The sequence below is a fragment of the Phycodurus eques genome, chromosome 16, assembly GCF_024500275.1.
Source record: "Phycodurus eques isolate BA_2022a chromosome 16, UOR_Pequ_1.1, whole genome shotgun sequence".
Lineage (NCBI taxonomy): Eukaryota > Metazoa > Chordata > Actinopteri > Syngnathiformes > Syngnathidae > Phycodurus > Phycodurus eques.
Window position 1 is genome coordinate 22,144,988 of NC_084540.1, and position 22,864 is coordinate 22,167,851.

Consider the following 22,864-nt stretch of genomic DNA (forward strand, 5'->3'; position numbering starts at 1 on the left):
GTTGCATCATTTTACTGGGGAATGTAGCTACCCGAAATCTATTATTGTAATACTACAAACGTTGTATGTATGTATGTTTAAACTGTTTAAGTGACATATAGCCACTTTTGAACAAATGACTGGTTGCCAAATCAATGAAATGTTGTGACAGGTATGTGTTTTGGTCTTTATCACTTTCTGTAGAATTTGCTTCACCCCGACCAATCAGAAACGGAATCCCTGTCCGGCTTTGTCCTATCACGGACTCGTTTACTGATCACGTGAGCGTCACCGTGCTTCCCCGTGAAGCTAAGGTGCTACATGCTAATAGCAAGGGAGGAGCCTAAAAATAAAATGAACAGCAACAAAGTGTGCTTGCTCGTCGGAGCTACGGGCGTCGGGAAAACGTTGCTCTTAAAACGTCTACTCAATATCCTTGTTGCTCGTTCGGGATACTTCAAAGATAAGATAAAGGCTAAAAGATAAAGGCTTAGCAGCTACTTGCTACTTTGAACGTTTCGCGTATGCTGGAGTGTGGCAAGATGATGATGAGGAGGAGGAGGACGAGGAGGAGCACGACTACTTGCAGCTAAAAATACGACAAATCGGACTATTAGAAGTTAGTTGTCAAATGCAAGATCATTTTAATAAGTTGTATTGTTGCTTTCTTAACCTTTCGTCTACAGATGAGTTTGCACGGAGCTGTTGACGTGGATAGCCCTCCACATACACTGCCAACTGTAAATATGAATTCCTTTGTAGTTCCCTGTGTAGATTTTATGACATTTATAAACCTATAATGTACTGCATTAGATATTTTAAAGTGTTACATATGTATTTATGTGTGTTTTTGTATGATAAAAGACTCAAATACAATTCTATCCATGTATATATTTTTTCATGTTATTACATTTTATTTTCCCCAAAAATGTTTTAATTTATTTTTATGATATCTGTTTGTAGATTATGTATACATCTGTTATTCTTATTAAAACGATTAAAATCCGGTCTAATTTATTATTTTTCATATCATTTATCTATTTAAATTCAATCCAATTAAAATATCGAGTATATATTTCTTGATCAACGTTTTAAATATTGAATTTGCTGTTGTTATATATTTTTACAATAAGTGTATTTATTTTGAAATTATATAATTGTATTTAAATTCAACAAATAAAATCAAACTATCGATCTTGTTAATCTATAAATTATTACAATGCAATTTGAAATAAATGTATATTTTCTTTAGTTTGTTTTTCCTCTATATATTTTTCTAAAATAGAATGTGTTGTATTTTTAGATATTGTTATATTTCAATTTTAAAATGCACTGTGAGTTATTCATTGTATTGTTTTGCTATATTTTTATTTTTACTTACTACTGCTTTAAAATGATAGATTACACATTTCCCTCATGATATAGATTACATTTTTTTTTGTGCCTGGTTTGTTAATTTTATGATTGTTGTTGATATTGATTTTGTTATGTGTTGGTTCATTTTTAAAATGTCATTTTTCCCAATCTATTTCTTTGTTCACGTAGTGCTATATTTGAACTCTATGCGGTCTTTCTTTGCCTGCGTAATGCCCGGGCAGGTGGGCACCAACCTGACGGACTTGACGCTGAGGAGAAAGAAGCTGACCGTGAGGGAGCTGGGAGGCTGCATGGGCCCGATCTGGCGCAGTTACTTCAACGATTGCTCCTCTGTCATAGTAAGTGCTGCTTCCGACGACTGAGCCGAAAAACACACTACTGCACTGTGTGTACGGTGTGAAGTTTGAACGCTTTGTTTATTTTTATTTTTTTTTTAGTTCGTGGTGGACTCGGCCAACATCGCTCAGGTGTCGTCGTCGTGCATCCAGCTGCTGACGGTGCTCTCTGCCCAAGCCCTGCGAGACACTTCTGTACTTATAATCTTCAACAAGAGGTAAACAGACAACTGTTATGCTATATAGACATATTAAACGATTTATATAGCGTATATCGGATATGATATAATATTATGCAACAGATGGTGCTTGAGAAGTTTTTTTGTGTTTTGTTTTTTCCAGCCAGAGGGGGTATAGGGAACTACGTAACAAATATTAAAGCAGTCAAATCAATTTTGTTGCTAATCAAAATTCTAACCACCAACAAAGCCCCAGGAGTCTACCACTGAATATTTGGACAATAATTAATTTTTTTTTTCTAGAAACAAACATAACAATTAAAAAAATGTAAACTCTCATTTCAAGGTTTAAAATCTCCAAAATATTTTGAGCATGTGTGATGGTTTTTTGAATTGGTTTATATTAAGAGGGAAAATGTAAAAAAATATCATTTATTGTCATCATTATAAATTTTTTATTTTGAAATAAAAATATAGTTTATTTTTGAATAACTTCTATAACTTCATTTTTTTATGAAAGAGTACGTAACCATATGAGTAAACATACTTATTGTATTTTCTAATAATACATTTTATATCTATAAAATGGTAATTCAGTGTACTTTATATTTGTATTAAAGAATTTAATTTTGTTACATTTATATTACATTGATTACAAATGTAAAATAAAATGTAATTAGTCTCATTAAATATTTGATCATTTTATTTTAAAAAGATTGAAAAATTGATCAAATATTTATTGTATTTGTTAATCTAACAGTTATTACATTAGAATTGTCAACTTTGTTTTAATATATTTTTGTTTGTTGTTTGTATTTTTAATTATACATATTGCATTAAAAAGGAATACAGTTCAATTCAACTTATGGTATTTTTACATTTACATTTAGAAATAAAGTTTCAATATTTTGTAATTTAATTTTTTTTAAATATTTCATTTATTGTATTTGCATACACTCTTATTTATATTTGCATTCAAAAGTACAATTTAATTGCGTTTTATTTATTATTACATTTCAGTTGTAAAATGGAAAAGGAAAAGAATATTGCGGTATGATGGCTTTATAGCCGTTTGTGTGTGCGTGTCCATTTTTGCCACAAAGGTTTTGTGACGGTCGAACATTTAAGGGGTGCACGAGAATTGCAAATGTCCCGGGAAGCCTCGTGACGGATTGGAGTCAAATCATCCGAACTAACCTGGACGTGGCGTTCTTGGCACCTTCCCCTCCAGGGACACGCCTTGCACGATGAGCCTGGCGGAGATCCGGTCGCTGTTCCGACTGGATGACCTGGTGGCCTGCGCTCCTCAGCCAATCAGCACGCTGGAAGCGAGCGCCCGCTCCGGAACGGGACTCCGGGAGGTGTTGACGTGGCTGGAGTCCGTCGCCGCCAAGTGACATTTAGTTGGCGGGAAAAAGGACGCTACGGTGACGTTTGATTCAAATAGTGAAGAAAATGGAGCCGAGGCACTTATTTAGTCTCTGAAAAAGCGATGACCAGAAAGTGGATGAAGATTGTGGGGCCTTCGCTTGAGGCGATTCACAACAAATACATGAAGGAAACGTTAACGTCGGAGGTGCACACATTGAAACAAATTTGTGAACGCTGGCTAGAGTACGTAAGTACCAATTAGATCATACTTTATTAGATCAGACCAATTAGATCAGACTTGATTTGAATTGCACATCATGGGGGTGGGGGGTTATATCGCTACACAAGTTGAAATGTTTGTTGTGGTTGTTATCTTCGTGTGATTTGATTTTGCAAATACTGTACTGTTGACATGGTAAAACTTGGTTTAATTGAACTTGTCAAAACGGATGGCAGAAAGCAAACCATTGTACATGGACAACATTTTATTGGAGTACAACAATATGTACGATTATTCATTGTTTTGATTTAAAGTAAAAGACAGAGCAAGCGTCATGTTTATTTTTTGAGAGCCCGTACCAGGAAAAAGAAACACACAGCCGTTTTTGTACCGTATGTATATGAAATAGTGAAAATGTTCAATAAAAAATGTTTTTGGGTGAATATAGGGATGTTTTAATTGATCTGAAAATTATTTACGACAAATGTCTTTGTTCATCTATCTATGCCAGCGACGTATAGGGACTGGCAGAACAATTCCATGCTTTTCCACTAGATGGCAGAAGATACATAGTTAAACTGCATCCACTTGTTTGGTGGTGTGCTCTGAGATTTCTTTTAAAAAAATACAGGCCTTATAAACATGATGCATGTTTATGATGATCCAGCAGGGGTCTAAAGTCAACATCAAATGGGGGGGGGGGGGGAGAGATGCTTTTACCTGATATTAAACGTTACCGGTATGTTAAGATTTACGTCGTGAAAAGTTGAGTTTGCACCATTCGGTCAAGTCCCCTCACTTGAATTAATTTGGAAGACTTCACGTTCTGCTGTTCTGGACAGCAACTGCGTTCAAATATGCTCACGTTACGTGCTGCCGTTTTGGTTAGCAACAGCATTAGCAACGCCGTTCAAAACGGTCGCACCTTATTCACCCCTGACAATTTCGTTTTTCAACACGAATGCCGCTTAACAAAGAACAGAAACGCACTAAAGATGCAATGGGTGCTGCTGTTTAGGTTAGCAACAGATTTCAAAATGGGCATACGGTAGCAATAGCCTGAAATTAGTCTCCGCATAACAATAGATCAGCTTTCGAAGGGAACTCGTTCACACAAGAGGTAAGACTCCAGACTTTAATTCATCTGAAATACTGTTTCCACGCTGCTGTTTTGGTCAGCAAATGTGTTGGCAACAGAGTTCAAAATGGGCTCACGTTAGCCAGGTAGCCTTACAATGAGTTTTACATGATGCTAACATTGCTTAACAAAAACAAACATGCTAAGGATGCAGTGGGTTCTATTGTTTTGGTTAGCAAGAGTTTTAAATGGGCTCATCTTAGCATTAACCTGAATCTAGTCTCCACATAAGCGCCTAGGAACTGAAACAATGCCAGCTACTATCCTGTTTTGTTTGGGGAGGGAGGTGGGGGCATTTATTTGAAGAAAGGGTTTATTTTTCCAAGTGATTATTATGGTCACAGCATCTATTTTTGAGGGTCGGCCACTATTTGAGGAAATATCAAGTATCTATATCAAATAGAAGCAATTGATGGAGTGCTTCGATTACATTCTACTAATTTGGTGTTGATTGATTAGCGTAAAACCTGAAGCACTTTCCCAAACTACATTATCTTCCAATTCAGCCCAATTATAAGTGACAATGCTGTTTGAGTCCATAGTGTATAACAGCAGCAGCAGCAGCAGCAGCAGCAGGTGCCACAAACAGCTGAGTGTGCGACAGGATTGTTGACTAGACAAAGGCGGAACACATTTGAGTGGAAATAAAAGCCAAAGTGCAACGGCGACAATTTACAGGTTTTTTTCTTCTTTTTGACACGTTAGCCGATTGCCGATAGCCTGAAAAGAAGTTTTACATGATACATAATTTCTAACCTGTTACTGCATCCATTAGCTTGTTATGCCACAATGTAGGGGGGGAAACAAACAGTGGGAGGTGGTGTCACTCAATTCCTTCGGGCTGCAGTTCATTTTCCCTTTTTGCGACTGTAGTTTAATTGTTCCTCATAGGAAAGGGTTCTGATTGTTCAGCGCGGGCTGCGACGCCGGAGCGCCGCCCGTGGAGAGGGGCAAGAGAGGCTGGGGCAGCTCCAGGCCGCCGGCGTGGGTCGGGTGGGTGAAGGACGACGGAAGGCTGGCCGGCTGCTGGCTGGCGGGCAGAGGCAGGGAGGCGCTGTAGGGCAGAGAAGGCTGCAGCGTGCCCGAGCCCGAGCCCAGTTGACCCAGAGTCGGTCTGGCCGGCTCCGGCTGGAACGGGTTGACGGTGGTGGAAGGACCCGCGCCTTGCGACAAAAACAAGAGGCAATATACTTGAAACTTGTTGCAAATGTTTGTGTTTGTCCTGATTGGGTTTATTGGTGTTATTCTTGACATAGTTCTCACCATGTGACTGAAACAGCAGCAGCAAAAATGCTTCTTTGAACTCCCTTAAAACCACATGAATAGTTCAAATGAAGGGGTTGTTTACAAATAAAACCAGATAACTGGCCTCCCCTCGTCAACACTGAAAGACGCAGCTTTTCTGAACTTCAGCTGACGACGTTCATATGCTACGTGTGTGTGTCGCTCAAGATAATGAGCTCGAAAACCCTTCCTCAGCAAGCGTATCGTATATTGTCACCAGAGCAGACATGACTGACATCGTTCCAATTCTCAACTCAAATTTACTCAAGTACTCAAAAGTCCACTTGTGCTGGTCAGCAAATACCTGATAGAAAAGGGTTCATGGCGTTGGCTTGGGCGTTGGCAGTGATCAGAGCGTCCAGGTTGACCAGCGAAGCGGCGGCGGGGCCCAGGAAGGACTCGGGGGTGCGCAGCGCGCGAGGGTCGGGTTCCGCCAGGCTCTGTCCCAACTGGTAAAAGTCAAACATCTCGGGGCTGCCTTCCCTCTGCCCGTTGAGATTCCCTCCATCCATGGCCTCGTCGAACAGATCGCCATCTAAAAGCAGGACTTCTCGTTTGTTTGTTTGTTTTAGAGTAGACAAAAGTTTTGGGGCATAGTAAACTGTTTACCTGAGGGGCTTACAGCTCGGCGAGGAGACCGTTTTGGTCTTGTGAAAGGATCCACTGCAGACGATCCTGAAACATTGGAACCTAATTATGCAGCCATTCATTTTCTACAGCGCTTGACCTCACAGCTGATTTAAACGAGGTGGGGACACAACCTGGACTGTTTGCCGGCCAATCGCGGGGCACGCATCGGCGGTGGTGCTGACATCATGGGACTAGTACCGTTCTTGTGCCCATTGTTCTCTCCTCCCTCCCCTGGTCGCTCAATCCCTCTCTCTATCCACCTACCGGGGGTTCGGGCTGGCGTGGGCGGTTTAGAGCGCCTCGTCGTCGGCTGTGAGCGTTCGCACGCCACGGAGAGAAAGGCGCAAGAGCGATGGAAAGAACATCAATGTCCAACTTAACCGGCGTGTGGACTGCGGCATGGGACTCGGTGGCCGCTTTAGAGCGCCTCGTAGTCGCCACAACCCGGTGAGGTATACGCCGAACACCGGAGGCTTTAAGCGGATATATTTTTATATGTAGATGTGTGTAGACATAAGAAAGACGTTTGCCGAAGTGGCATCATTTTTTCCATGTGTCAAATTAATAAGACATGTTTATTTCCACTTAAAAGGGAATTTCATGAACCTAACATACACGTTTTTGGAATTTGTGAGGAAGTCAGAGGAGAATCTGCAAACTCGACGCAGAACTTCAGAACTGTGATACAGACGCGCTAACCACGAGGCCGCCGCGTTGCCCGTAACATAATTATGTTAGCTACGAACGAGGAAATGTACACCCACCCGTGGCCCATGGGTTGGAGGAGGCAGTGCCAGCCGGGGGGTCCCAAGGGTTGACCGGGGGCGGGCTGGGCTCCCAGGGCGGCGGAGGGCTGTTGGAGGCGGGCGGCGCCATCCAGGGAGAATCCACTCTGGACGAGCCGCTGCTTCCGTCTTTAATAGCAGATGGGGAAATGGAAGAGTGGACGACTTGGTTACACATTTTTCACTCGTACAAAGTGGACCCTCCCCCCCCCCCCCCCCCCCCCCTCCACCCAAAAAGTGGAACAATTTGGAGTTGCATTTGACCAAACATTTTTAGAAAGAAATATGCCTCAAAAGTTAAAAAATAAATCAATAAATTCAAGTTCAAAGACTTCTTCAAGGGGGAAGAACAAGACACAGAAATTTCTGCGATAGGGTCTGACTGCTCAGTGAAAGAGTATTTAAATGGCTATTAAAATATAATATTCAGAGTTACAATCGTTTTTTTAAAGCGGACATGTTCTGGAAAAGACTCCGCGCTAGGTAAGCAGAGCTGCATTGCGTTTTGTAAACTAACAGCCTTAGCCTTTGATAAGCGGCACTTCATTTTTTTTGCTGAGCAAAGTTGATGACGCGGTAGTGGTGTCTTTGTGTCCATCGCCACATACACACAGTATAGTCTATAAACTGCTGTATCCACAGGTTAAAATCCTTTTATTGTCCAGCTTTGCACTCCGGCAAGTACAAGCAAACAGCCAGTCCTAACGCGCCTATTGGCTGGTCGTCATGGTTACGAAAGCCGGACTCGCCATTGGCTTAGCGGTATATCGGGAAGGATGAAGGTCATGTTTGATACACAGATGCTGGTCATATAATCAGATTATCGTGAAAAAGTTGTTTTATTTCAGTAATTCCATTCAAAAAGTGGAACTTGTATATTATACTCATTCATTATACACAGGCGTTATATATTTCAAATGTTTGTTTCTTTGAATTTTGATGATTATAACTGGCAACTAATGAAAATCTGAAATTCAGTTCTCTTCATGATATTCCATTTATATGACCAGCACCTGTACCTGTAATTATTGGGGTATTGTGACAAAAACGTGTCAGAAATGTTATTAAAACACCAGGAAACCGTTTTAAATTGTGGAGAAAAAAAATGCATGTTGTTTCCATTCACAGCTTTATTAATTGCGGTCGCCGCCAGGTTACAGTATCACCCTGCAAATTATAATGCAATTAAAGAAGTGTTTCACTTCATTTTATATTGAAACGCCAGCTAAAAATGTAAAAATGTCATTTAATACATTTCCTCTTCTGGTCATCAAGGTTTTAAGGCGACTTGATGTTATTTCCCATTTCTATATTTCTGAATGGATGTGCGACGCAATCTTCAGTGAGACGTAGCGCTCAGATACCCACCCAAGGGGTCCCAAGGGTCCGTGCCCCCCGCGAGAGCGGACCCCTGGAACGGGCTTTTACGCCACACATTTTCACTTGGAGGCGGATCTTTGGCCACTGCAAAAACATCGACCAGGTCCATGAAGGCGGTCTGACAGCATAGAAAAGACAAATGGGTAAGTCGCTTGTCACGTAGTTGAAAGCTTGGAGTGTAAAAACAAATCAGACCCCCATAAAGGTTCTCCAACGAAATCTATGTACCAAGATGTGATCCCCTCGCCTCCCCCAATAAGGTCTTCCATACCCCAAAGTTTCATACCCCGCCTTTAGACGCCATCTCGCGTTTGCTCTCCTCCAAAGCTTTCTTGAGCATTGACTCGTCTCCCTGGCGACCGACTTGCTCCTGTCGACACATACACACACTCGCACGCCTTAGGACCGTCACACACGCAGTGCACAGTAGGGTGGCTTGGGGAAAAGTCTACACACCCCTGTTTGAACGCCAGGTTTTGGTCATAAATCAAAAGAATGTGAACAAGATCAATCATCGCAAAACTTCTTCCACCGTTAACGTGACCTTTAACCTGTACGACGCAATTGAAAAACTAAATCTTATCGAGAGGGGTTAGGGTTAAAAATAACTGTGATAATGTGGTGGCAAAGGTGTGCACACCCTCTTGTAACTGAGGATATGGCTGTGTTCAGAATTAAACAAACTCACGTTAAGCACACACCTGACACCATTTGAAGTGCCAAGCCCAAATGAAGTTCAGATGTTCTAGGAGGCTATTCCAGGTGTTTGTAGACCTTTTCTATAAGTTTTATTCATGAAAGGCGCAGACAGGCGAGACTGAGGAGAGCATCACGACAGACCGAGCGCATCGATTGTTCACATTTTTCGAAGTCATAATGCCATAAATGTTCATTTTGCATTTTCTGCCTTGACAAAGGTAACTGGAGACGAGACCTTGAAAAATCATGTATGCTGCACATAATATTACAAAATCATCTCCTTGTGTATTTTTAAACTGTGCTGTTTTTCTTTCTTCACGTCTTGTATTTCTTCTCTTGTTTAGCTGCAGGTGGAAATTAGGTTTAGCTGAATGCGTTATGAATGATGTCTTTTCAATCTGAGTTTAACATAAAGTATGTAAGTGCTGGACCATTTGTTGCATTAATTTTACTTCCTTTAACTAGAATTTGGAAGTAAATATGTATTCATTTATTTTTAGTCATTTATTCCATTAAATCATTTGTGAACTGATTTATTGTAAATGATTACTTAGAAACACATCATTAAAATAATGAATTTACATTACAATTTAATTAAAAGAACTATAAATAAAAATAATAAATATTCTTGTATTGTTAAAGTATGTTATTTTACATATTTTCCATACACATTTGAACTTTTTTTCTTTTTACTTCATCAACAAACGGCCTGGCCCATCTGTTCGTTTTCAAAATCAAACGTGGCTGTTGAGCACAAAAGTTTGCCAACTCTGAGTTAGAGCCTTGCTTGAAATCATTTTCGGATCTTTGAACTTTGTTAAAAAAATCCACTCATTTGTTTGTATATGAACTAGCCAGATGCAAATGTTTTATTTTAAACTGAATTGAGTTGACGAATGGATCTTTTTTTTTTTTGCCCTTAATGTACAGTATCTGAATTGAAAAACATTGCTTATTTTTTTCAATTAAAGTGCAATTAATTATTTACATTTTGTTCATCGAGTGCCACCACTGCAAAATATGGTTTCTAGCCTATTTTGTATTGATAGCATCTCTCCGGCGTGCCCTAATTGTCTTGACTTGTGACTGTTCGCTAGGCTGCCTACCTGTTGGTGTGCCTCCTTGCTCATGTTCAGCGCTAAGCGGAGCTGGGAGTCCTCATCCATGTCCAGCGAGGCGGGTGTCCGCTTGACTGACTGCGAGAGGGTTGAAAACAACCAAAAAACAAAACTAAATGTTTTGACATTGTCTGACATGTCCATTTGTCGTCACCCTGTGACACCAGCTCACACCATTGAGAAGAGAAGACTGACCACTTTGTGAAAAAATAAGGCCTGAGGCAGAAAGTGACCCAATTGGACCAAAATACACAATATGGACAAAAGTATTGGGACACGTGCAAATGGAGGATAACATGGAGTTGCTCTCCCACTTTGACGCTAGAACTGTTTCCACGTTTCTGGGAAGACGTCTGACAATTTTATGGTGTGTCTTGATACTATTGTCCATGTAGTGTAAGAAAGCTGCTTGGAGGAGGAAGAGAGGAAAATAAAAGTTTCCTTCTTGTCCCCGGACCCATTGAAGCGATACCTTCTTGGCGACCTCTCTGGTGACGCTCACATGCGATCTGCATTGCGGTCTTTTCATCGAGAACCACTGTTGTCGTGGTAGGCTGTGGCCAAGTGGAGCAAGGATTAGGAGGAAAGACTTGAGCTACAAATTGAGTCTGAAGCCATTAATTCATTTGATCAGCTAAAATTATTTATTGTACACTTCCTTCTCGCAACTACGTGGCGAAGAGGCTGCAGTGTCGGGCGCCCGGGCGTGGATCAATACGTGCTTCCTGTTTGGCTGGCTCACAGTGATGTATCAGAATGCCAATACTGGCTGAGTCAGAGACAGAGACGCTGTGTTCTCAGGGAAATGCTGGCCTGCGTAAGAGGCGCTTATGATTTGGTTGGACACGGACGTGAGCGATCCCATGCCACCGGTGGCCGCATATAGCACTCGTGTTTTGGCATTGTCGCCTTTCAGAAAATGCACACAAAAATGAAAAAAAAAAAAAAAAAAAAAATTATGTTCAAACAACTCCAAGACCCCAAGACAAAGGTCCTCTTTTTTTCCAGGACAAAATATGGTCACCCGAGTGTCACCTCAATACATTACAGTTAGTTATTGTAATTGACGACCCACAACGCACGACGTTAATCTCGTCATGTTATGTTTCCTTTTGTGGTACGCTATTCCTTGTGTTTCTTTGTCTCTTTGAACTAAGGCTGCACGAAAATGCTAATCTTGATTTTTTTTTTATCAATATGGTAATCGCGATTATGCCTCATCGTCAATATAGTGAATTTTCAAGTACGGAACGGCTCCGTTGTTCTGCTTAACCAAAGGTCAGTCGTGGTCGCCCGACTGTTTCCAGATGGCAATGCAAGTATGTGATTTAACACATTCGCTGCCATTGACGGCATTAGAAGTCAAATATCCATGTTAACTGGGAAGGCTGGCAGCGATTACGTTGGGGGACCTTAATTTGAATCCCAGTAACCCTCACCCACTCTAATCCAACCTAAACTGTCTCAACCCCAACTCCAGCCCTAAACCTAACCATAACAAACTTCTTTGTTTTTATTTCATCACATTTGTTTAGCCTGCCCTTCCCGCCATGTAGTAGCCAATCATGTTGCAGCGGAGCGTGTCCTGCCTACAACACCACTGGGATTCCTAATGACACTGCAGTGACGCTACAATCCGTATGCGCAGAAGTGACACGCACTAAGTCAAAATGGCAGCCGCCGTAAACAACAGAAGTGCCAACATTGCAGCGCTTGTCAAAATAAAATAAAAGTAGTATGTTATTCTTTGCTTCGTTTTAATTCAAATGTGAAATTTCTTATTTGGGATTTGTTTTTTTCATGGGGACTTGTGACTCAATCCGAATCACTACTGATCCGTTGGTAGCTCTAGTGCACGCTATATAAATATGTATCGAGTAATGCATATGTGGGATACGGCATACCTTTTCACTCTCCTCCCGGCTCATGGCCAGGGCCAGCTGCAACTGGAGCTCCTCCTCCCCCGTGGTGGTAGGCCGAGCTTGCTCCATGTCTGCCGCCAGCTTCGGCGAGGGAGAGGAGGCTGGAGGAAGGGGAGGAGAGAGGACTGAGTGTTTTGGGAAGTAGGGGGGGGGGAAAAAAAAAAAAAAAACATTGACAGAAGGAGCGAACACAGGCAAAAAACAACAAAAAATCTTTGGCTGCATTTTAGGGTCAGAGAGGCGCTGGTACTGGCGTTGAATGTTAATTTATCTGCCGGCGCTCGTTGTTTGGATCTTTGTTGCCGTTGCTTGCCACTTGTTGGACCCGCACTGAGAACAATACCGCCCCTGTGCACAGATCGTGGAGCGAGGGGGGGGTTTGGAGCGAGGCCCATCTAAATAGCACAGATCCTCGGGGTGGGTTTGCAGAACTGCAGACGCCAAGCAGTAACCAGGCTTTTCATATTAACTTAATACTCGGGCTGCAATTAACAATTATTGTAATAATTGATTATCTGTCAATCAATTTTTTGATTAATCTCATTTTATTTTATTTTTTTCTACACCATTATTGGAAAACAGTACTATTGGAAAACAGGATAGTACTTCAAATTGACAGTATAGAAAATGCACAAATTTGCTTCCTGGTTTGGTCCGTAACATAAGTCAGAAAATAGGCAACAAATGTTGATCATTGTTTTCAAAATTAAAAGCAGATGTTTGCAAAAAAGATAAGTCTGCTTTCGTGGAGGACTACACAAATCTGGGAATATTTACTGTTGACAGGCTGACATTCCGAGGATTTTGAAATTTTGAAGCTAAGCAAGGTCTCTAAACGATTAATCGATCAAAAATTGTTAATTAATTTGATAATCAATTAGTTGTCGATTAATTGTTGCACCTCTAATTATTTGTACGTACACTCTTCAAGATCAATGGAGTGTAACTTTCCTACACTCGTTACTTATTGTAATGGAGCGTGAGCCAACGGACAGCAAAATTAAAAAAAACTCCTTTTGACGTTACAGACCAAACCAGTAACTAAAACATAATCAATTTATGTTTGTGCATTTTCTGCAGTCAGTTTGAAATAATGTCCTGGTTTTTAATAAAGGGATGTAAATTAATAAATGTTTTTTTATCCATTTTTTTACGCTTCTTTGACACTTATCTACAAAAATGAGAAGCGTTAAAGTAGAGTTTAGTGTTCTCCCTTTTACCAAAATTCCACTCAATTTACAGAATTCTTAATCAATTAAATCGATCATTACGCCCATCCTGCGTTTTAACATATTCATGAGTGCAAATTTACTTTTTTTTTTTTTACAGCACTGTTACAATAAATGTCTATACTGTTTTATTAAGACAGCAGTGCAACTGTAATGGATTAAATACAAGAATTTATTTATTTCAATTAGATTTTTCGTGGAACAGTTGTGTCAATTAAGCGGTGTTGTGTGTGACGCTCGTACCGGTTAGCTTGTTTTTTTTTTGGGGGGGGGGGGGGGGGGGGTTTGAATGCATGCACACACAAGGGGTGTGGGCCTCATCTCTTTTTTCTCTTTTGTAATTGCAGATTAGCTGATGTGACTGTACACGGGAGAAAGACAGGAATGCTGAAGTCGGTGAAGCGCAAAATTGAAAACCCTCTTAAAACCAAAAGGGAAAATGTTGCATAGGCCTACTATGTCTTTGTACAGAGTAACCTGTCAAATGTTATGCCCATTCCATCACAGGTCACACGGAAAGGAAACTCAGGTTAAAACACCTCAGGCTTGAACCCTCTTGAAACCCACCAGCGATACACTCGCAATCTTACCGTTTCGGAGCGCGACTGCAAAGAAGAGTGGGCAAATTTGACTGAGAAATGTTTCATGCCGACAGACTCCTACATTAAAATATTGATTTAGGGCAGCGTAGCGCTGAGGGTATGTGTACGTCCTGAAACCAGAAGGTCACAGATTCGTATCCCCGCATGAGCGCATGTCGTCGTCGTGTCCCTGGGCAAGACGCTTTACCCACATTGCCAATGAATGAATGTGGCGGTCAGAGGGGCCGTAGGCGCAGAATGGCAGCCACGCTTCCGCCAGACTAGGCTCCAGCTACGCGCGACCCCGAACAAGATAAGCCATGTATGAGGTGTGACTCGTCTTGCTACTCACAGTGGAGAGAAGGAGGAGAACTTCTGGACGCGTACATCCCGTAGTGGGTGGGGTGGGCACCCGGATACGGAGGAGGCAGCTCCCCGTATTCGCCGTAGACCCCCACCATGCGCGACTTGGTCTTCAACGCCTGGGCCCGGTCCTTCTTCAGCTTTTCCGGATCTTTCAGCAGAGCGACCAGTTTCTTGGCCTTCTCGCGGATGTGGATACCCTGGTCCTGTCCGTCGCGGTCTATGTACTGGAAGTCCTTCAGGGTCTGGATGGAGTAGATGTTGTCCCGGCACTCCTGCGCCACGCGGTCCGAGCCCGTCTTGATCAGGTAGTCCAGCAGGGCGAGCGCCTTGTAAACGTGGCGCCAGTTTTTGCCGTGGTCATTGAGCCGCCTCCAGATCATGCCCATGACCTCGGTGAACGCCACCGCGCTGTAGGTCAGGTCGGCGATCTCGGCCATCAGCGAGCTGGAGGCGCCCCACGGGTCGTTGGAGGTGGCCTCGCGCACCTTGATCTCCGCCTCAGTGTAGTTGTTGACCACATTTTTCATCTGCCGGCGCAGCGACGAGGTCTGCATGGCGGCGGTGGTGTTCGGTGCTCCAGTGGGGGGGCAGGGGTGGGTGTGGGATAAAAAATTAAAATACAAACTGGAAGGGGCTCGTTAGGCGGCAGCTCAGAAGAAAAGGAGAGAAATCCAAGCTCGTCTTTGCAACTTCAATTGTATCCACAAGTTTGTTCCTGTTGGGGAAGAAGATAACAGGTGAGACGTTTAAGATCATTTGGACAAAAGTATTGGGAGACACATTACACATACCAGTGGTACCTTGACTTATGAGTGCCTCAGGTTACAAGTTACAAGTGTCCTCAATTTTCTGCTCTGCGTGGCGAGCCAAAATTAAGTTTTGGGGGGGGGGGGGGGAGTGCAAGAGTCCCTGAGGCACTTTCAGCCATTTATTGAGGAGTACAAATAGTCAAACAAACAAACTGTTAGCCTAATAACATAATTGCCTATGTAATTTTTTTACTTTTCCGGAGGAACTAGAAAAAACAAATGAAACAAACAAGACAAGTCGAGTTGCCTCAAGTCAACCTTTCAGGTGACATTGACGACTGAGAATCTACGCAGACATGATGTAAAAACAACATTATTAGCAAGCACACTGGTATTGTTCCTATTGTGACACGAAGTTAAAAATCACTTGGGCAATTATGCCATGAGGCTAACGCAATACGAAATGACAACACAAGCAAAGAGCTACAGTAAGCCAAAAGTGATGTTCAGAGGAACTTGGGACGAATCCGGTGTATATGCAAACGCTACATAGAAAGGCCGCAGCAGCGATTCCAATCCGGAATCTTAGAACTGTGAAGCACACGTGCGAACCACTACTGCGCCGTGCTGTCCTGGAAGCATACAACTGACCAAAATGAATAAAAATTCAGGAGGAACAAAGGGAGGGGAGGGAGGGTCACACAACATAACTACAGGTGTTAAGAGGTGGAGGCCAAACGACACTGCGGCACGGAACGCCATACCTAAGCTCATTTTTCGACGGGACAATGCGAAGTGATTACGGAACAAAAAACAAACCATTGTTTCCTAGTGGACTCAGTGAAGCACACTTTGAGTCCCTGTGGAGTATTTCAGGGGAGCCGTTTTGGAAATCTTGCATATGTAACACCACCGTTCATGATTACATTGGGCTGCACTTTAGACTGATCAATACCGTCAAGGTGGATGAACTGATAACATCCAAGTGAGACGGAGAATACACACATGGGCCACAATATTAGGTACACCCACACTATCTAATTGTGAAGTATCAAAATGACTCCCTTGGCGAAGAAAAAAATGCTCAGTCTTGCTTGACCTTGACAGATAAGAATTAATAAACGTTTTTGTTATGGTAGGAGTTGAAAGGTGGTAAATACTTAAAACGTCCTTCAATATGACAAACTGTAACCAGAATAATAAGCATAACTGTTACCAGCAGTGTCAATCAGGTGAGCATCTTCACCTGTTTGTTGGTTAGTACGTTAGCACGTAGTTAATTAATAACCCCAAAACCTACACTGCTGAGCTCTACAACACGTTGCAAAGCAGTGGAATAATTAATTCAGGTTATTAATGATTTAAATTCTTGTAGCTGTTCCTCCCCCCCGCCCAAAAGTCTGAGTCACTGTGGCGTGTAGTGGTACATTCCAGTCCAAATTTAAAATGGTGCCTTCCAGTCGTAAGTTTCCGGCATCTGACGTCATCTTCCGTCAAAGAAGAAAGAACCTTTGCTGATTGACTAACAAGCGGAAACAAAGACAAAAATGCAATACGGTTTTTTTTTCTCACGTTTATACACAGACTACTCAACAAAGTGACATTTTAGTTATTTCATAATAGTTTTTGTTTTTAATGGTTACCTCTCTTGTATCGCCTCTCAATAGAGTACACAGGTAGATGTCTTGTCAATGTCCTTAAATTGTGTGCTTTACCCACCCTCCACAAAATGGAGGAGAAATATTAAACAAACAAAAAAATGTGCGCGACACTAATTCAAAACAAAAGTCACCTTAAAGATTCCTGAGACGGGTCATGTGGATGCGTGACGTCATGGCGACTCAGGTGGTCCACTTCCTGGTACTTCACTAACGACAAAGCTTAATGGTAACACGGATTTTTTTTTTTCCAACACAAATTTCCGTTTCAATGGTACTTATTCGAGATGGGATAGTCCGCTATAAATTCTGCTTGCTCTTTTTTTTTTTTTTTTTTACACGTAAACATAACCTCGCTTCTAACTACAGTATATGTCAGTGTAAATGGGCGAATACAATGGCAGAATTCATTTAAAATAAGATTTAAAAAGCACATTTTAGGTGACAAATTGTCCCGTATATGTCGAATCTGCCCGGGACGTTGCGTCAAAGCGGCCGAAGAGGAGAACGATCTCACCGTGACTCAGCTCCCGTGATTTCGGGTGGGGAAAAAAAAAAAAAAAAAAAAAAAGTTAAAAACCTGAGTTTAAGAGAAAATAACAGTAAATATTCATTTCCTCTTCCCTCCCCGCTCTCTTACCTTCATGACATGCCAGCGTCAAGCTCCCAACTTGAGGAGGAGCAGGAGGAGGAGGAGGAGGGAAGACCAAAATGTGCCTCCGCCTCTCGGCATGTCCCGACCGGACGATAGAGCGGAAAACACTAAAAGTCTCCAAAAATATCTCCGATCCAGGTTCTAATTCAGCGGGGGGGGGGAATGAATTCCTAACCGCTCCGTTTATATGGGCGTAAAGCAGTGTTGTAAAAGGCACCTTTGCTGAAAACACCAAAGTGCAGGCAGGGAGGGGAAGAGGGGCGCAGTCACACTTAACCCTTTCGCTGCCCTCCGAAGAGGGCCCTCAACTACTCATACTCTGCACTTATGGACAGATAGCAATGTAAAAGATAAAATAAAATAAAGTACAGACTGTGAGATGAGTAAAAGTTTAATTTTGCTGTCGTTTTAACAAACGACTTTATAAATGCCAGACGCGGGTGGTTTTTAGGCTGGAACAAGATTCAAGGCATTCGGCACGACTCATTCTTGTTACGGCCGACGACATGAAACAATTCTCTTAAGTAAGCTCATGGAAAGGTTAACATCTTGCGTCTCCAAATCTCTCAGTGAAGCAATCTTTCCTCCTTTTAATTCCTGAAGATCTCAGTCAATCAAGCTCTCGAGCGTAGGTGACCGTACCGCTCGCTATTTACAACGTTTTTTTACATTACGTCGTCCTGTGAAAAATGCAGAAAAAAATGACAAGCTTATTTTGACAAAGTAAGATATGTGCGTTCAGTTGTAGTGAGTGTAAGTTAGCATTACAAATGCTGTGATGCGGTGCATTAAAAATGTGTTCCTCGAATGTCTGTGCTGTAGCATCTCTCCCTTTTTAAATAAACAACTTTATTTATGGCACATTTCCCCCCCCCAAAAGCCACAACTGTAACAAGTACAGATACCTGACAAATCTACGTAAGCACAGTATCAAAGTATTTGTAAGCTAGGAAACTTACGGCGTGTGGGGCTCCCACATTTGAAAAACATGCTTTTTAAGCTTCTTAAAGACTCTAAAACCAACACTACAGTGTGACCCCGCGGACACCCCTCCTCTAAATTGCCAGTAGGTGTGAATTTGAGTGTGATTGGTTGTGCCTCCATATGTGCCCTGCAATCGGCTGGCGACCAGTCCAGGGTGTAACCTGTCTCACCCAAAATCAGATGGCAAAGGCTGTCGCTCACCTGTGGCCATAATCAAGACCAGCGTGATAGAAAATGGGTGCGTACTGCGAGTCATATCAAAATAAGTGCAGATGTGTACCGGGAATGGACGTGGGAGCGGCCTTTGATTAAAACAAAATGTAAACAAAATTATGATTCCAGTCTGAGATCCCTCCTTGATTTGGGGCCTGCAAAAATATGGTAGCATAGTTTTAAACCCACCAAAAAAATAAATGTTATGAAAGCGATGTGTCCCGCAGGGCTTCAACTGAGAGCCCCATTTCCTTTGCAGCAGCAAGTACGGGCTCTTGACTTATTTATCGGCACTAATGGCGCGTTGTCTCCGTGCACGTCTTTATGCATCATACAGGCCCTCGCCGTTATTGACTTTGGGCTTGCGTAATCACGGCGAGCCGCGTGCGTAGGTAGCGAGGACGCTAATGCCCGTCGTGGGAGGTGAAGGAAACGTTACTGAGAAGCGACTCGGAAGCGCTCGGCGGAGCAGGATGTACAGGAAATACCAGCTCCTCCTTGAAAAAACATATGCAAATGTCAACAGGGGGAACGGTGCAAAGGCCTCAAGAAGCACGAGGAGGAGGGTTGTCCTTTTGTTCCAACATTAAAATGAGCTCGAGTTGTCGCGGCTTCGTTTGGATTCTCACCGATCAGGTCGGTCGAGCTCGACTTCATTGCTGGCGTCCCGACACGCCCTCCCTCCCCTGCGTCTTTTATTTCTCCTGAAAACAGATGCCCGAGCATTCTTTGTTTCCCAACAAAGCCCGCGGAGGTCAGCGCAAGGAGGAAGGGCGTGTGCAGATGGGAGGAGGGGGCACCCCGGGGGGGAGCGAGTACTGCAAGAGACACCAACAGAAGCATGTTTAAGACACTACAAAAAAGAAACCCCCCAAAAAAAGTCATGTTTGATGCTAAGCACTGATTACATTCACGCCATTCTTTGAAGCTTGGCCCTCTAGTCACTTCGGTTCCTTTGCTGTCCTCTAGTGGTGGGTATTCAACGTGCAGCACAATTGGTGCTCCTCAGTCTTGGATAAAGAAAGTAGCAGCGTCATGCTTTGGGGCTGTTTTTCTGGGGCCTTAGTCAAGGTAGAGGAAATTCGGAAGAGTTTCAAATAGCAGCCAGTGTTAGAACAAAACCTTCAGGTTATTGTTAGAAAGCAAAAAATAACGTCACGAGAACAGCTCAACTTTATGCACACATTTCTCCTTTTCCCCTCTTGAGAAAAACGACGCTCAGTAGAGGGCAAAAGTATACAGTCACTTGTATCAAGTTTGCCTGTATTTAGTGTCATATTGAGCAATAGTCCAGCCAGACATGAAGTTAAAATCATTTCTTTTACAGTTATACTGTAGTCATTAGCACATTTCTAACACTATTCATTTGTGTTTAATCAATCTGTTATTTTACACCTTTTAAGGTTTTAATATATGCATTAGTATTTTCTATGTTTGAGTGCATTACCAGAAGATGGAGGGACGGGATAGCTGAAGCAAAACATGTTGTTGTGTACACCTGAAGTTTGTCCCTTCAATAATGTCGAAAGGCGAAGCTCTCGATTTACCGGTCGATTTACGTCCCTACCCTCACCTATGGTCACGAGCAGTGGGTCGTGACCGAAAGAACGAGATCCCGGATACAAGCGGCCGAAATGAGTTTCCTCAGCGGGCTGTCCGGGCTCTCCCTTAGAGGACGGGTGAGAAGCTCGGGGCTCAGAGTAGAGCCGCTGCTCCTCCGCATTGAGAGGAGCCAGATGAGGTGGCTCGGGCATCTGATTAGGATGCCTCCCCGGTGAGGTGTTCTGGGCACGTCCCACCGGGAGGAGACCCCGGGGACGACACTGGAGAGAGTGTCTCTCGGCTGGCGTGGGAACGCCTCGGGATCCCCTCGGAGGAGCTGGAGGAAGTGGCTGGGGAGAGGGAAGTCTGGGCTTCCCTGCTGAGGCTGCTCCCCCCGCGACCCGACCTCGGACAAGCAGAGGAAAATGGATCGATGGATGGATGAATGAGTAACTGCTTCCTCTCTCAGAAGTATTTTTTTTTCTTTTTCAATTGAGTTGCACATGTTACAGGTCACATCAAAGGTGGAAAATGTTTTTTTTGCATGCACTATATTTACAATACGATGTGTAACAACAAAGATATGTGACCTATATGACACACGGAGCAAATGATGTTTACGCTGCCTGAGAGAAAATACAAGTGTACGTATAAAAATCGTAATTAGCAAAATCGTGAGTCGCCCGAGAGTGGTTTCTACTGCTTTGACCCTCTTCTGCAGCTAATTGACTTTCCGCAGCTGCACCTTGTGCAGCCTAAATGACATTTGTAATTGCCCGCAGCCTTTCCTCATGCTGTAAGACTTTCGTTTGCAATAAAAAGAATCAAACACAAAGCCTTTTCAGGCTCATTAATAAATGATGGCACTGCTGTGATGCCGGATTGAAAAAAACTCATCGTGTTTGGTGAATCATCGTGCAGTGCGTGAGCTGTTTCTCTGCAGTTCGTGATCGCTGCAGGGGAAGAAATGGGGCTCGGGGGAGTTGGGGGCTTTCACACCTCGACATTAGGTACATTTGTGCAAGCAAGAGCTGTGCAAATAAAAAAAAAAAAAAACTACCGTGTATAAATCAAAGAGTAAGCAGAGCTGCATTGAGTTTTGCTAGATGCACAGATTAGCGTTCGTTTATGGCGTTAGCGTTTGACAAGCGGCACATGCTGCATTTGATTCTTCAGTAAAGTTAGTGGATTCGAGAAGGTGTTTATGTTGGATGATGTGTCTATATACCACATACACACAGTGCACTGCGTGAAGTGCTGCCTCCAAGAGTGAAAACATGTGAAGGTTACTGTCAAATCAAACATGAAACAAAGAGAATTAAAGGTTTTATATTTAACAAAACAACACAATTTTGCTTTACGAAAGTATGCGAGCTTAATGATAACACATGATGGGAAACGCCATAGACGGGCTAATGAAACGAGCATCGATATTGTGGTAGTTATAAGCAACTTGTATTTGAACACAAACGGAAGCAACACATGTAGACTGACAATATCATAATACTTAGAAGGCATATATTATTTATGCTCTGCAAAAAACGACGACTATTACTGCAGCTTAGTTGCGACGGTCTCTTTCTGTGCTTCATCATTGAATCGACGTGTTGTATGTCCCCACACAATGCCCACTGAATTAATGCATGAAGTTATTATGCATAAACTGTTCAATTCTTTACATTCTATGTAATTGTGAACACTGTATGTTTTAATAAAGTACGATACTGTAGAGTGCTAATTTCAATTCAAAAAGACATTCCCGAAAATCTAGTTAGTGTTTTTTTTTTTTTGGGTAGCTGTAATGGATTCATTTATACTATGTGATAAATGTTTTCCACCTGACATCCATTGCAGCCTGGTCATCCTGGAAGTGGGATCCCGCCAGGCCCCATCTGCAGTCCCTTGTCAAGGTTTCGTATTTCTCCCCAAATGGGCTTTTTGTTTTTTTCCGTGCCCGATTGGTGGGTTTAGATCAGGGGATCTTTGTCAGCTGTGGGCCTGCAAAGCCCTTTGCGACTCATTTGTGGTTAAGGGCTATACAAATAAACTTGGCTGGACAAAAAAAAAAAAAAAAAAAAATGCTATAAGGACAAAACATGTATTAAAAAAATATTTTCACTATATATTTTTTCAGTGAAATATACAGCAGGTCACACTGACCCATGAATGTTTTTGGTTTAGCAACAAAACTAATGAGTAAAAACACAACCTTTAAATGGTTTATGACAACAAATGGAATAAATCATTTCACTATCACATTATTCCCTATGGAAGAAATTGTTTCTGAAAGCATCTTGAAAGTCAACACATCTCAGAAACGATTGCGTTTGTTTTGGATACCATTAAATAGTGCCACAGAATAACATAAAAATAACCCAAAACAACATCCAAATCCAAACGGTCATCGTGGCCGAGAGCTAGAAAACAGAAGGACGCTGCTCAGAAGGCTTATCCTTCCCGTAACCGTGAC

General features: G+C 42.4%; 2 protein-coding genes across 8 annotated transcripts; one reads left to right on the forward strand and one right to left on the reverse strand.

Annotated features, from left to right (window-relative positions):
* Positions 1 to 327: 327 nt before the first annotated feature.
* On the forward strand, positions 328 to 3,908 carry arl16 (ADP-ribosylation factor-like 16). 3 transcript variants are annotated; one of them, XM_061700407.1, is made up of 5 exons: positions 328 to 598; positions 666 to 719; positions 1,578 to 1,694; positions 1,794 to 1,909; positions 3,102 to 3,908. In XM_061700407.1, exons 2-5 carry the CDS (start codon positions 666 to 668, stop codon positions 3,265 to 3,267), a joined length of 453 nt encoding a protein of 150 aa, XP_061556391.1. In that variant the 5' UTR covers positions 328 to 598; the 3' UTR covers positions 3,268 to 3,908. The 3 variants fall into 3 exon arrangements, with proteins under 3 accessions (XP_061556391.1, XP_061556393.1, XP_061556394.1); XM_061700410.1 differs by having other exon boundaries at positions 386 to 409; positions 664 to 719; positions 1,525 to 1,694; XM_061700409.1 differs by having other exon boundaries at positions 328 to 719; positions 1,525 to 1,694.
* On the reverse strand, positions 3,497 to 17,875 carry epn3a (epsin 3a). 5 transcript variants are annotated; one of them, XM_061700404.1, is made up of 11 exons: positions 17,641 to 17,875; positions 17,135 to 17,210; positions 14,580 to 15,308; positions 12,400 to 12,518; positions 10,484 to 10,573; positions 8,965 to 9,048; positions 8,667 to 8,796; positions 7,278 to 7,427; positions 6,493 to 6,558; positions 6,188 to 6,418; positions 3,497 to 5,762 (listed from the first exon to the last, which is right to left on the reverse strand). In XM_061700404.1, the coding sequence occupies exons 3-11, from the start codon at positions 15,145 to 15,147 to the stop codon at positions 5,485 to 5,487; spliced, it is 1,716 nt and encodes a 571-aa protein (XP_061556388.1). In that variant the 5' UTR covers positions 15,148 to 15,308; positions 17,135 to 17,210; positions 17,641 to 17,875; the 3' UTR covers positions 3,497 to 5,484. The 5 variants fall into 5 exon arrangements, with proteins under 5 accessions (XP_061556388.1, XP_061556386.1, XP_061556387.1 ...); XM_061700402.1 differs by lacking the exon at positions 17,641 to 17,875 and adding an exon at positions 17,518 to 17,634; XM_061700403.1 differs by lacking the exon at positions 17,135 to 17,210.
* Positions 17,876 to 22,864: the final 4,989 nt, after the last annotated feature.